This window comes from Artibeus jamaicensis, unplaced genomic scaffold (genome assembly GCF_021234435.1).
Source record: "Artibeus jamaicensis isolate MK-2021 breed Jamaican fruit bat unplaced genomic scaffold, CSHL_Jam_final contig_64, whole genome shotgun sequence".
NCBI classification, from domain to species: Eukaryota; Metazoa; Chordata; class Mammalia; order Chiroptera; family Phyllostomidae; genus Artibeus; species Artibeus jamaicensis.
Window position 1 is genome coordinate 5571784 of NW_026521911.1, and position 13245 is coordinate 5585028.

The 13245-nt window shown below is 42.7% G+C and overlaps 1 protein-coding gene across 1 annotated transcript; it reads left to right on the plus strand.

Moving 5' to 3' along the window:
- Positions 1 to 230: 230 nt before the first annotated feature.
- Positions 231 to 12374, plus strand: AQP11 (aquaporin 11). The gene is made up of 3 exons (XM_037138568.2): positions 231 to 1126; positions 6889 to 7005; positions 10385 to 12374. Exons 1-3 carry the CDS (start codon positions 508 to 510, stop codon positions 10462 to 10464), a joined length of 816 nt encoding a protein of 271 aa, XP_036994463.1. The 5' UTR covers positions 231 to 507; the 3' UTR covers positions 10465 to 12374.
- Positions 12375 to 13245: the final 871 nt, after the last annotated feature.

Consider the following 13245-nt stretch of genomic DNA (forward strand, 5'->3'; position numbering starts at 1 on the left):
TTCAAAGCCACTGTCCGAGTGCAGTGTCCGTTCACCTTTCCACCAGCGCAGGACGAACCCGCCCGGGCTTGGCCCCGAACCCCCGGCTCCCCAGGCGAGCGCCCGGCCGGGGCGCGACGGCCGCCAGCGCATGCGCCGTGGCCTCCGGGCGCAGCGCGCTCCGCTCCCCGCCGGGCTCGCAGCTTCCAGACGCCGCGAGCCGGGCCCGGGGTGCGTGCGCGTGGGTGCGGCCTGACGGGTGGCCCCTCCGCCTGCGCCCCCGCTGAGCTTCGCGCGCCGCCCTCCTGCCCCCTCCTCCCCTCCCCTCCTTTCGGCTCCAGTCCCGACACCTCCGCGCGGAACCCGGGGAGGGGGAGGAGCCCTCCTGGGTGACGCCTGGGGCCCCGCTCGCCGGAGTGCGCCCGCCCCGGGGCCTGGGGCGAGGGCGGGGCTGCGGACTTGGGACTCCAGCCCCAGACCGCCCGCTGCCCAGCGGACCGGGCAGCTAGGCTTTCAGGGGACGAAGCCATGACGGCGCCGCGGGGGCTCTGGCCCGAGGTGCAGGACACCTGCACCTCGCTGGGGTTGATGCTGTCGACCGTGCTGTTCGTGGCGCTGGCTCGCGTGGTCCTCCGGCGGCATATGCACAGACCCACGGCCCACACTTTTGTCTTGGAGTTTCTGGCCACCTTCCAGCTCTGCTGCTGCACCCATGAGCTGCAAGTGCTGAGCGAGCAGGAACCCGCGCATCCCACCTGGCCGCTGACGCTAGTCTATTTCTTCTCCTTGGTGCATGGCCTGACCCTGGTGGGCACCTCAAGCAACCCGTGCGGTGTGATGATGCAGATGATGCTGGGGGACATGTCCCCCGAGACAGGGGCGATAAGGCTGTTGGCTCAGCTGACTGGTGCCCTGGGCAGCAGGTACTCTATGAGCGCCCTGTGGAGCCTGGGACTGACCAGGTATCACGTCAGCGAGAGGAGCTTCACTTGCAGGAATCCCATCCACGTCGATTTGCCCAAAGCCGTCGTCATAGAGGCCATCTGCTCCTTTATCTTCCACAGCGCTTTGCTGCACTTCCAGGAGGTCCGAAACAAGCTTCGTATCCACCTGCTGGCAGCACTGATCACCTTTTTGGTCTATGCAGGTTTGTTTCTCCCGCAAAACACTTGGTACCTCCGGAGCCTCTCTGACCTGAGGCTCTAAGTTCTTTACAAAGATATGTTTGACATCCCTGAACCTCTGTGATGTCAATATTAGTATTACCGTTATTCTAAACATCCAGTTTTTTAAGGACAGGTGGACATAAAGATCCTCCATTCAGTGCTGTTTTGAATACCCAGAAAAAGAAGCCACTTCTGTGCAGAAACTAAGATGTTCTGAGATAATACCAAGGGTTCAAATAGCCCACAAAGGGGTAGTTTTAATGGCAGAGAGGAAGATAACCTTTCAGCTACCTCTTTCCTCAAGCCAGCCTAGCAAAGATCCTTTCCGACACTCACTGAAAAACGGTACTGACCTGATCGGTCAGTCGTGAGTGGCGAGTAGAAATTATGTAGTTCTATTTCTTAGTTGTTTTCCTGAAAATTACTTGAAGTCATTTTTATTTCCTTAATAATTCATCTTGAGTAATAAAGGCACTTTTAAGTGACCTATCAAGAAAGAAGTGTTTTAAAATTAAAACTTTCTTGAAATTAAAGATGCTTTTAAAAAACAAATAACTCTTGAGAAACCTGTTGATTTCTTACAGCCTCTGTGCTATGATGAAATCCCAGATACAAAAACAAATTTAATAATGAAAAGTGTCATTATAAAAGATTACAGCAAAATATCTCCATTAAGGTTATATGTGAATTATAAAACGTTTGGAGGCCAGGAAATCTGTAGTAAAAGTTTATCTTCTGCCCATTCAAAGTGAAACTAGGAGTAGAAGCAACCCTTAAGGTAAGGACTCCCGGGTGAAAATGAAAGGCTTTTCCACCTGTTTCTCTGGAGCTGGTGCCGTTCTTTCTGTGGCCGTGGGTGGAATGAGTGGCTTAGGCAGGGGGGCAGGACATACGCACATTTGAGGGGCTGGTGAATAGTTGCTTATCAAAGTTCTAGGTTTTAGATTTTGGCAAGAGCAGGACCATTCCCGGTATATGAACAGGATCATCCCTCACAAAAAAATTATGCAGCAGCTGGGGCACACTTGGGAGTACTCAGAAGCCACCAACACGGGTCACAACAAAATAACTGATGATATATTTCAAGAGTATAGGACATGACTGTCCAGCAATGTCGCCACAGGTGCTTTGGGTGACCAGTGACCAAGTGTCTGATTGTGCATTTACTGGTTTAGCACTTGCACTTCAAAGTTCACATGGAGGCCAGTGATGGCATTGCCACTTGTGTATTGGCTTCCCAAATTAAAAAAAGAAAAGAAAAGAAAGCTGGGATTAACATAGTAGAGCTATAAAATGACTCATGCAAATTTCCAGCAAATCTTCCTGAACTTAAGTATGGGAGAATTTAGCTCAATGAACAGTGTAAAAGAGAAGTATATTCATTTTTTAATTAATCTGATACTGAAAAAGTATATTATTTTACACACCTAAGTAAGTTGCCTTTGGTACAGAACGCTGTTCATTTCCTTTGTAGAATTTGATACACTTGTTTTCTGATATAAGCCTGTCTTCCTCAACCAGACAGTAAGCTTTTTGAGTAAAGAGATTAAAATTGTTTTATTCATGATAACATAGAACCACAACTTTGCACAGTGTTACCTGGTACAAAATAAATACTCAGTAAGGATTTGTAGAATGAGTGAATGAATTAGCAAATATCCATTCACTTTCCAAAATTACACAGGAAGAAATAATATATATTTAATGTCTACAGACTTTCAAAATAAGCATAATACATTTTTTAAGAAATCGTGGCATTTTTGTTTCATTACTTCATTCAGTAATGAGTGAATGTTTAATGTTTTTGTATGCTTCTCAATTATGAAGCATATAGGTAAAATTATTTGTCAAAGAAGAGGGGAATTAAATCCTTTACATGTTTTCATTTTTCATACCATAACCATATGAAATAGGTGCCAATTTAGAGATGAAAACCAGATTCAAACAGAGGTCCAAAATGTCTTGTCTTTTATTATACCAGTTATAATAGAATGGTTAGGAGAACAGGTTTGGAGGTGGACTGTGTGTGTCCTTAGGACAGACACTTAATTTGGGCTCCAGTTTCCTCACCAGTAAAATGAAGAGTAATACCATCTGTTCTATCATGAAGAACACAGTAGTGTATTCAAGGTCTTAGCTTAGTGCTTGGTACAAATATTCTGATTGCTTTCCGGAAAGGGATAGCTTCCACTATAAATCAGTTGATTGACATTCTCGCTTTTACATGAGTCCTATGTGATGTTAGGAGAGTCATTCTGTTGGAAAATTTGACCCTTTAGAGTACCGAGAGACGTTAGTGCCTCAAATTGCCCAATGTGGGACTTAGTCTTTCACTGTGTGACTTCTCTCAGTTCACACTGGCCTCTAAAGACTCTTCGCAGTCAGTGGGCTGGGCCTCCCCGTAGATGCCTGTTCTTCAACATGTGTTTTTGTCTGCTCCCCTTCAAATGTCAATAAATAGTAACTTGTTTTCCAAAGGCGTTTTCTGTTAGTCCTGTGTCTGGTGTGTGATTCTTACTTTTAAATCATGTTTAATTACACAAGTAATACATGTGTTCTGTCTGTAAAAAACTGAAACCCTACCAGGGAGACTAAAAGTGACTTTGTCCCCTCTCCTTCCCCGCCTCCCCTCCTCTGCGAGGCAGTCCTCCTGCACGCATGTGTGTCCTTTCGAACCTTTTTAAATGTGCACTGATTATACATGTGGGTAAGACCCTGTAGAAACCATTATGTGTGTTTGTGTTAACATAAAGAGTTTTGTACCTTACTTTCTGTGGTTTGCTTTTTTTGGTAGTGGTTGTTGAATGATCTATCTTGGAAATCTATGTTAGTGAAGAGATTTCTCTCATTATTTCAAAATATTGAATGGTATTCCAGAGTAATAATAAACTAACTTACTCACCTGTAGTCTTATGAATGGGCCTACAGGTTTTCCCCAGTTCTTTGCTACTGTAATTAGACCCTGTGTACAGGCATGTCTACTTGTACACAAGCAGCAGTGTGTCTACAGCACAGTAGTTTTCAATAGGAGACAATTTTTTCCCCAGGGAACATCTGGCAATGTCTGGAGACATTTTTGTTGTTACAAAGGTGGGGGCGGGGCCGGGGAGGGGAATGGATGTGCTACTGGCATCTAGTGGGTTATGGCCAGAGATGCTGGTAAACATTGTACAGTACATAGAACAGCTCCTACAACACAGACTTATTCAGTCTAAAATGTCAAAGTCAATGCCAATAGCAAATGTTTTGGGCTTCATGAACACAGAAGCTGCTTCTGATATGGATTTCTATATCTATTAACTATTGCTCTGTAACAAACCACCCCCAATCTTAAAATGACAATAATTTATTTTTTCATGATTCTGAAGGTTAGATAGAAAATTTCTGAGACCACATAGCTGGTCAGTTGGTGGGGCTGGAAGAGCCCAGGTGGCCGCCATCATGTGGTGGGCAGTTGGTACCCACCAGCTATCATCCCAGGTGCCTCAGTTCTTCATGTGGCCTCACGACCAGCGTGCTTACACAGTCACGGCACTGTTCTAAGCAAAAGTGAGGGCCAGTGGGTTGACTGAGGCTTGAACTTGGAACTCACACAGCATCACTCATATTCAGAATTCACATAGCATCACTTCTGCATTCTGTCCACGCAAGTCACGAAGCCAGTCTACATTCAAGAGAGGAGAGAGAGAATCTACCTCTTGGTAGGAGAGGCAGCTTCCACCAAGTCACACTGAGCAGAACTGGTGATGTGAGGGCTCCAGGATAAAGGGATTGAAGTAGTTTACATTTTAGGACGGCACAAGACTGATGGATAGTGTTCTTGACATGTCAGAAGTGTTTGGCTTTGGAATACCAAAGTAAATTAATTATGAGGGCAATGATTCAGTATATTCAGTACTTTTATTACTCACTAATTATATTATCATAACACATATTACATTATATTGTAAAGGTTTGTGTGAGTTCTTATCTTTCCACCCACACTGCGTGGGAACTAAACTTGGCTCATTGCTCAGCATTTTCATGTCAACACAAGTTCAATGTTTTCAGCCTGTCAGGTGTGAAATCTTAGGAAAAGATCACTTAATTGCCAGTTTTACGTTGCTGCAGTTTATGAAGACAATTAACATGGCTTGATATATGTCAATATAAAATCTGCAAAGATCCTGGGCTCCCTCTCTGTGGCTGAGTCAGGGGCAGATGTGTGCGCCCAGCCTCCACATGACGGAAGGACCACCAGAAATGTCACTATCTCAGGGATGATTTTAGGGTGTGTTTTGAAAAGCTGAGCTGCAGCTCTGGCTGGACAGGCAGTCTGTCCTCCTCGACCTTTTCTTTCTTCCTGTTTAGCCAGAACTATTAACCCGAGTCCCATGTCAGAGACACCCCGAGCACAGAGCTAGACCATGGATACCGAAAAGTAGCCAACAATGAGAATTTACGCTTATCGGTCATGGCTACTCAGTCACATCCTTGTAGAACAAATTTTGAAACCACTTTACTGAGGTATCACTTCCATAGCATTCAGTTACTTCTTCAGGGCTTTCTTGACAAGTCAAAGGGGAGCCAATAATAATGCTTTGGTCCAGAGGAACCTGGGGTGTTGCATCCATTTTTAAATGCATTTTCATTTTATTTTTATTATTCATTCACTTGAATTGATCAGTGTCAAGGGCAGCCAAATCTCTATTTCATAAAACTTTATAGAAACAATAGGGCAGATTCACTATGAATGTGCATTTTACAATAACATACAGGAAAAGCAGTAGACTAACATTCTTAATATCCTTTGTATTTTTTTTTGCACTGGACATGTTGTAATCTATAATCTATTTTTATACTCTATAATATGCCAGGGGAGTCTGCAAAGAAAGGTCAAAGAATAAGAACACAGTTGACCCTGCATTTGGAGCCCCGCAGGTTCTGGGTCCATGGACTCCAAGTCCATGGGGTCGAGCTTCCCTGGATCAAAACTGTTCTTGTTGTTGTTCCACTCCAGTTAGGCTCTCATCGGCTGATTCTCGTATGTGCCCTGACTGGGGCTCAAACACTCAACCCAGGAGTATAATCAGGGCAACGCTCCAGCCAGCTGAGCTACTTGGCCAGGGCAATCAAAATACTCTTAAAAATGGTCACGCTGTTGCTGACGTGCACTGTAGTAGCTAGGCCTCATGCTGGTGGTATCTGTACTGACATTTTATCTTGTCATTATTCCCCAAACAATAAACAATTACTTACCTAGCATCTACATTGTATTAGGTGTTACAAGTAATCCCGAGATGATTTAAAGCAGGGGTGTCCAACCCATGACCCATGGGCTGCATGTGGCCCAGGATGGCTATGAATGCAGCCCAACATAAAATCGTAATTTACTTAAAACTGTTTTTTTGCTAATTAGTTTTCGTTAGTGTTTGTGTGTTTAATGTGTGGCCTAAGAGACGCCCAAGATAACTCTTGCTTCCAATGTGGCCCAGAGATGCCAAAAGGTTGGACACCCCTGATTTAAAGTACATAGAAGGATGTGACTATGTGTGTGTGTATATATGTTATACATAACACACACATATATGTTATGCACAATTACTATGCCATTTATATAAGGGACTCGAACAACTGTGGAGTTTGTGGGGGTCCAGGAACCAACCCCACCTGGATACCCAGGGATGACTAACCCCTTTATTTTCGATTACCAGAGAATGTAAGATACATGGTTTGATATCCCTCTGCTTAAAATGTATTACAGGAGGAAGTCTGACGGGAGCTATATTTAATCCAGCTTTGGCACTTTCACTGCATTTCAAGTGTTTCGATGAAGCCTTCCTCCAATTTTTTATAGTATACTGGCTGGCTCCTTCTGTAGGTAAGCACGTTTTCATTTCAGATGATTGAAAGACCAGTTTATTTTGAAACATGATGTGGAATGTCACTGTGACTCGTCAGTTTCTAAGGTCAGAGTGCTCACAAAGAGCAGATGAGAAAGCTAGTTAGCGTGCTGAAATGAGTTTATCTTGTGCAGTATCCTTTAAAGCTGTTTTTATCTTCAAAGAAGCGAAATTGTCTAGTTGAGGACAGTCAGTTCCAAGTATGGTAACACTCTCAAAAACTCTCAGATATGAGGGCAAAAGAAGTGAAGAGTAATTAATTACACTAAAATTTATTTTGTTAAAGGAATTCGTTTTTTCACATTTGTGAGATCCATCTAAACTACTTTTTAGTTCATTTGACTCCTTTTGCAGAAAAGCATCTCAAAAAGCAGTGAATACTGGTAATGAGCATAGTTTTAAAATCTGTAAGATTCATTATTGCTTCTCTTGGGATGGGCCAAATAACACAAGAAGTTTAAAAAAATGCAGTGGTACCTCGGTGCTCGTCGTTCATTAGTTCTGGGACCGTGCTGGGACCGATGAGCCCCCAACTATGAAGCACTTTCTCTTGAAGGCAGTGTGGTGACTCACCCAAGTTTTAGCAAGTACTGTGACACTCTTTTCTCGTCAAAATGTGATGGGTACAGACGCTGAGGGCCGAGGTATGACGGTGACTGTTGCCATAATTTGCATTTCTTTATATAAGTTATCGGCATTTCTTGATTCTGTTTAGTCACTTGTTTTAAGTCCGACTACAATTCAAAACTACAAATGAATGAATATGAGGATGCCTGGCTTTCTACTACTTCATCCTTTTTGTCCACAGTTAGCCTTTTGATGCTTGTTGCTCATTCCTGGTTTTTTTAAAGGGCATGTATGGAAGGGAACCATGATGTACCAGCTTGAACAGCTGTCACGCTTTGTGCTCAGGCCATTCACTCCCACTCCTCCAGTTAGTATCTAATATGTGCAACAGTGATATACCAGGTGCAAATATGGAGACTATCGGAGAACACGTGCATTTTAAAAGGCTAATAATGGTGCCTTTTTTTAGTTCAACGGGTTGCTCGTGTTTTACAATAACAACTACTTTAAAGATAAATTTTGTCTATTTGAATTTAATAGTTAAAACTGTCACTGCAGTCAGTGAAGTTAAAAAGGTCACTAATTGGACAGGTCCAGGGATAGTTTCCATATGAAAAAAATGTCTTATTCAAAATCAAACATATATTATTAACATTATATACATATTTGTTAGTGTTCCAACTACAATATTAACAACAGGCCATGATAATAAGGAATTATTTCTCCCATTACTTGAAAGAATATTAAAAAGTAGGACTTTCCAGAAGAATTTTATAAGAAATCAGAAGTAAAGGCATTCATTCTCTGTAAAAGGACCATGACATTTTACTTTAAACACATTCTCAAGCCCTATCACTTAGTAACTTCTTCCTAAAGAATATTCTGGAAAAAAATCTCATGACAGATAAGAAAGAAGCCATCATCTGTAACCCCTTTAGAAAGTAACAGACGAGACTGCAGCAGGGAGGGAGAACAGACTGTATTCTCATCATGTCAGTTTAGTCCAGAAGTACGACCACTGATGGCCATTACCAACAAACAAAAAACAAATATACTTTTATCCACCCCATTTGCTTCCTGTTTAGGGAATCTTTTAAAACTGGAATTGAGGTCAACTTTTTTTGTAACTGGTATGGCCCTACTTAGCTTGTTGAAAACAAGCATGTAAAGATTCTTAGTTGGCCTAAAAACCTCCTAGTTTTTTTCTAAGTACATTCAACATAAAATTCCTGTTGTAGTTTTGTTTTAAAGAGGCATGTTCCTGCATTTTTCCAAGAGACTCATGAAAGATAGTACAGGAATCCTTCCACATATGTGGAAAAAAGACTTGTGACTCAATGGCAGTTCCGAGATGTTTAATTCCAGCTTACTGTGAATTGTGGCATACATTGAAGTTACCTTCCCACGGGAAAAACAAAATGGCCTCAAATGAAATAAGATCACACTTAAACTCTAAGAAGGACGGGAAATTTAAGAAGTCTTATTTTTACCAGAGTCACCGAAAGGGCGGGTCAGAGCAAACAAAGCCCCGTTAAAACCTCCTCCTCTGGCAGCACGCGGAGGGAGGAGACAGACAGGCCCCTGCAGACCCATCTCCCTTCCTCTCCTCACCATGCAGGGGGCAGGCTGTCCTCCGAAAGCACAGACCCTGCTCGTTTTTGTCTCTCTGCATAGCGGACGCTGTAATCCCTTTAATGCCCCCTGCCATCTCCCCAAAATTAATTTAAAATGTTATAAATGTGACTGTAACACCATATATAAAAGTCTCTCTAACATTTTACAGAATGAAAATTAGCAAATCACATATGCTCAGATGAAATGGAAGTTCCATTTTAGGAAAAAGTTGGAAATGTAATGTCTTATTTTCTAGCTCTGACTTCATAAAGAAAATGTCAAATTTGGTGGATCAGTTAACAGAGATGGTTTCTGACTTTTTTTTCATTTCAAGCCTTTGACTGCAAACAGATTCATCTTTTTAAAATGTTAAGCTATCCAAATGCTAGTTAAACCTTAAAGTTTCGTGTTGTTACCAAACAAGAGTAAATATCAAACCCGCACGCGACAAAAACTCATTCTTAATTCTAGTTTAAACTGACCTAGAACTTTAAACCCAAGGACGTTAAGATAAATACGATAACTACTGGAGACTTCTGGAGACCTCCCTTCAAGACAGGGATTTGGGCCCCATGGCCCACTCGACACTTCCCTGGTTCCCAGTGACAACTCAGCCAGAACCAAATGCCACATTTGTCTGGTGTGACCTCAAAATGAAGACTTACTAATATGTGATTTTTTTTTTACATACTTAGGTTTTAAAATTTCAGCATTAACCAAAATTCTATTTTAGATATTTTGCTTGATATAATTTAAAAAATTATTAATGGTTAAAGTTGATAGAAAAAAATGAGAAGACGTAAAGTAATCTAACATATTGTTCTTTTTTGAGCATTACAAGTGAAAACCCAGGCGTGCTTTCAACTGTTGTATTCTCCCAGGACGCCCTCCCACCCGGGCATCCGAGGGGGTGGGGTGCCATTCTAAAGAAGAGCAAAGGGTGACCGGAGCCTTGCTCACTCAGCAGGCCTGGACTAGAGCCAGAGCTGGGACTCCAACTATTCCAGCTTGTTTATCCTTTAAATAAATGTTTGAATCTTACTGGTTTTACCAAGTACATACAGTGTTTAAGGATTCTAGGTTGAAGGAAAATAATGTGAGAATATTAGATTTAGAAAATACCTACATTCCATGTAGAACTGACGTCACTAATTTTATCTTATATTTATCTTTCAGGTATATTGTCCATGATTTTGTTGTTCAGCTTTTTCCTTCCATGGCTGCATAACAACCATACGACTAATAAAAAGGAATAACTATTCCCAAGGACTCGGACTAAATGGCAGGACAGTCAGCTGGCCACAGAGACTGTGTCACCTCACAGTCAACACACTGGCTGCACTGGAGTCGTCAGCGCCAGCTTCCTTGGAGGAAGCTACCTTAGCTCTCCTCACTGGGACTTAAAAATTTACTGTGCAACAAGGTACTCTGTGTTTCTCAGTTATGACTTCTTTCAAGTGTGTATTAAATGCTGCTAGAAAAGACCCACTACATTAAATATAAATCTCAAGTGATAATCGTTCATTTTGATGGGGAAAAAAGTGAGTACAGGCTGAGAAGGGAAAGGAAGGTGATGGCAGGCCCAAAGGAGGAGCGTGTGTATCCAGCGTCTCTTGAGTGAACAGGATCTTTAACTAAGTGCACAGCACCATGTGCTCACAGAGCCGCGGAGAGGCCTCTTTCCAGCCAGCACCTCACACCTGATACCTGGTGTCGCCTCTCAGTAGGAAAGTTGCTTTGGAAGTAGATTATATATCTATTCACACTCAAGGGTTTTCCTACATTTTAAATATATTCTAATCTAAAATATTTTGTTTAAGCAAAGAGACTCCCTAGCTTTAGGCAAGCTGTTCCTCTTTATTAGGCTATAATCAAACAAAGCACCCACACAATTTGAGGGGGTAAGCTTTTCACACTCTTATTTGATCCTAATCAAAGTAGGTGGGGCATGTATTTTTAATCTGTTCTACAAATAAGGAAACTAAATCTAGGGGGGCTGCTGCCCTGCCCAAGGTCAAATGTAGCCAAATACCCTCTTGAGGACTCCTACTTCGGTGCAGGTTCCCCATCATCAGTATGACTAAAGGGAAACTGAAGACTTTGAAGAAACATTAGATACTTTGTAACGTTAAAATTTGTTTAGGAATTAGCTTTTTTTTTTTTTTTTAAGGCTTAAAGAACCTTTGAATTTTCCTCTACTAGAGCCCTCCTTTATTGTACGAGGTCTGCTTTATTAAAAGTCCAGGCCATGAGTTAGGTGTGTTTCTCTCCAAGGGCAATTCCATTATCAGGATTAGAATTGAAGTAAAAAAAATAGGGGGTGAAATAAAATCTGTTTGAGTAATAATCAATTAAGCAAGTGATAAATTGCCAGGTAATTTAAGTGCAGCTTGGCGATCAGCTTCTAGATAGTTCCTGTCTTTGCTCCTGCAGCCTGAACCGCCCAGGCCACCCGACAGGCAGCGCGCCAGTGTGCAGGTCGTGGACTCCCAGTGCACACCGAGGCAGCTCCTGTTCTAGAAGCAGAGTTCCTGAAATTGTGACAGTGGCTGAATGCAGTCTCTGACACGTTTAAAACATAGAAAGCTAGTATTTTAAGTCTTTTTACCATAAAAATCCAGTTTCTCTTGCAAAATATCAAAAGATCTAGCAATAGTAGGCCTAAATTCTGCCATGGGAACAACAGAAAGTAGTTGTTCCCTTTAAAGTGGTCCCTTTGGCCCTGGCCTGCGTGGCTCGGTCAGTTGGGTGTCATCCAGCAAAGTGAAAGGTCACTGGTTGGATTCCTGCAGGGCACGTGCCCGGGTTGTGGGTTTGGCTCCCTGTCGGGTGTGAGCAAGAGGCAAACTATCAATGTTTCTCTCACATCGATGTTCTCTGCCTTTTTCTCCATCCCTTCCCCTTTCTCTAAAAAATAAATATTTTTAAAAAAACTAAAATAAAACAGTCCCTTTGCCACTCTCATTTCACCTGTATCATGGCTGTTTTTCTTAGACTTTTTAAAAATGCATGTCTCTATCATGAGGACTCTGTGGCTTAAGAAAAATGAGTATCAGTTTGTGAAAACACCCAGCTCTCTAAACTACGCTTGTCAGAATTTGAACTGGTGGCACTGATGACACTGCTTTTCCTGAACCGCAGCATTTTCTCTACCACACCTCTGGTCCCACTGGGAATGGTTCCTTTCTCCTCGTTGCTGCTGCCCCCCATCCTCTTCTGCTCCCTATTAAAAACATGCCCTCAGACCGTGGCGTCGGCGACCTGGGTACTTCTGGTTGCAGTTACCGACTCGATAGTCCCCTCCACTCCCCGTTTTTATGGGAACTCAGTTCCCGTCTCCCTCTCAGCCTCTGCAACACTACCCCAGTCCCAGTTCTCGGTGATTCTAATACCCGTGCAGATGATGCTTCCAGGGTCTTGGCCTCTCAGTATGTCGGCTGAACTGAAAGACTCAATAATTTTTTCTATTGTCTCAGCTACAACTTTGGTCATAACCTTGAACCTGTCATTACCAGAAACTCAGACTCTTCTATGATCTCAAACACTCCAACTGTCCAACACTAACCCCCCTTTCCAGCTCAAGGACACTCTTACCAAGGAGTCCTTAACCCCCAGGGGACTTTTGTCTGCTGACACTACCTCTTTTTCACTTCTCTCACGTATTCTCTTCTCCTTAAGCAGCTTAAATTACACACTAGCATACAATCTGAACTTCCTTGTTCCTCTATTTCTTCATCACAGTCAGACGGCTTAGCCATATTTCCCCTTGGTTGTCTAATACCGTAAGTTGATACTGTACATGCAGTTATTAATTCAGACTGCACGGCTTACCCATTCTATTGATGGGTACTCTCGTTACTCACTATGAAAGCAGTACTCCAACAAACACTCTTGTGCATGTGTCCTTGTGTGTATGTGTCTCTTGAGGGAGACAGGCTCTCACACCTTTCATTCCGGCCTGCTAGCATAGTTTGGTCCCAACCATCCACTTACTCTTGCCCAGATTTCTTCAATAACTTTGTTTCTATTGCCTGAGT

Excerpts from the sequence above, each read along its gene's own strand:
- AQP11 (XM_037138568.2), top strand. The coding sequence starts at position 508 with ATGACGGCGCCGCGGGGGCTCTGGCCCGAGGTGCAGGACACCTGCACC. Across the intron at positions 1,127-6,888 it reads CACCTTTTTGGTCTATGCAG|GAGGAAGTCTGACGGGAGCT; the intron begins GTTTGTTTCTCC and ends AATGTATTACAG. Across the intron at positions 7,006-10,384 it reads CTGGCTGGCTCCTTCTGTAG|GTATATTGTCCATGATTTTG; the intron begins GTAAGCACGTTT and ends TTTATCTTTCAG.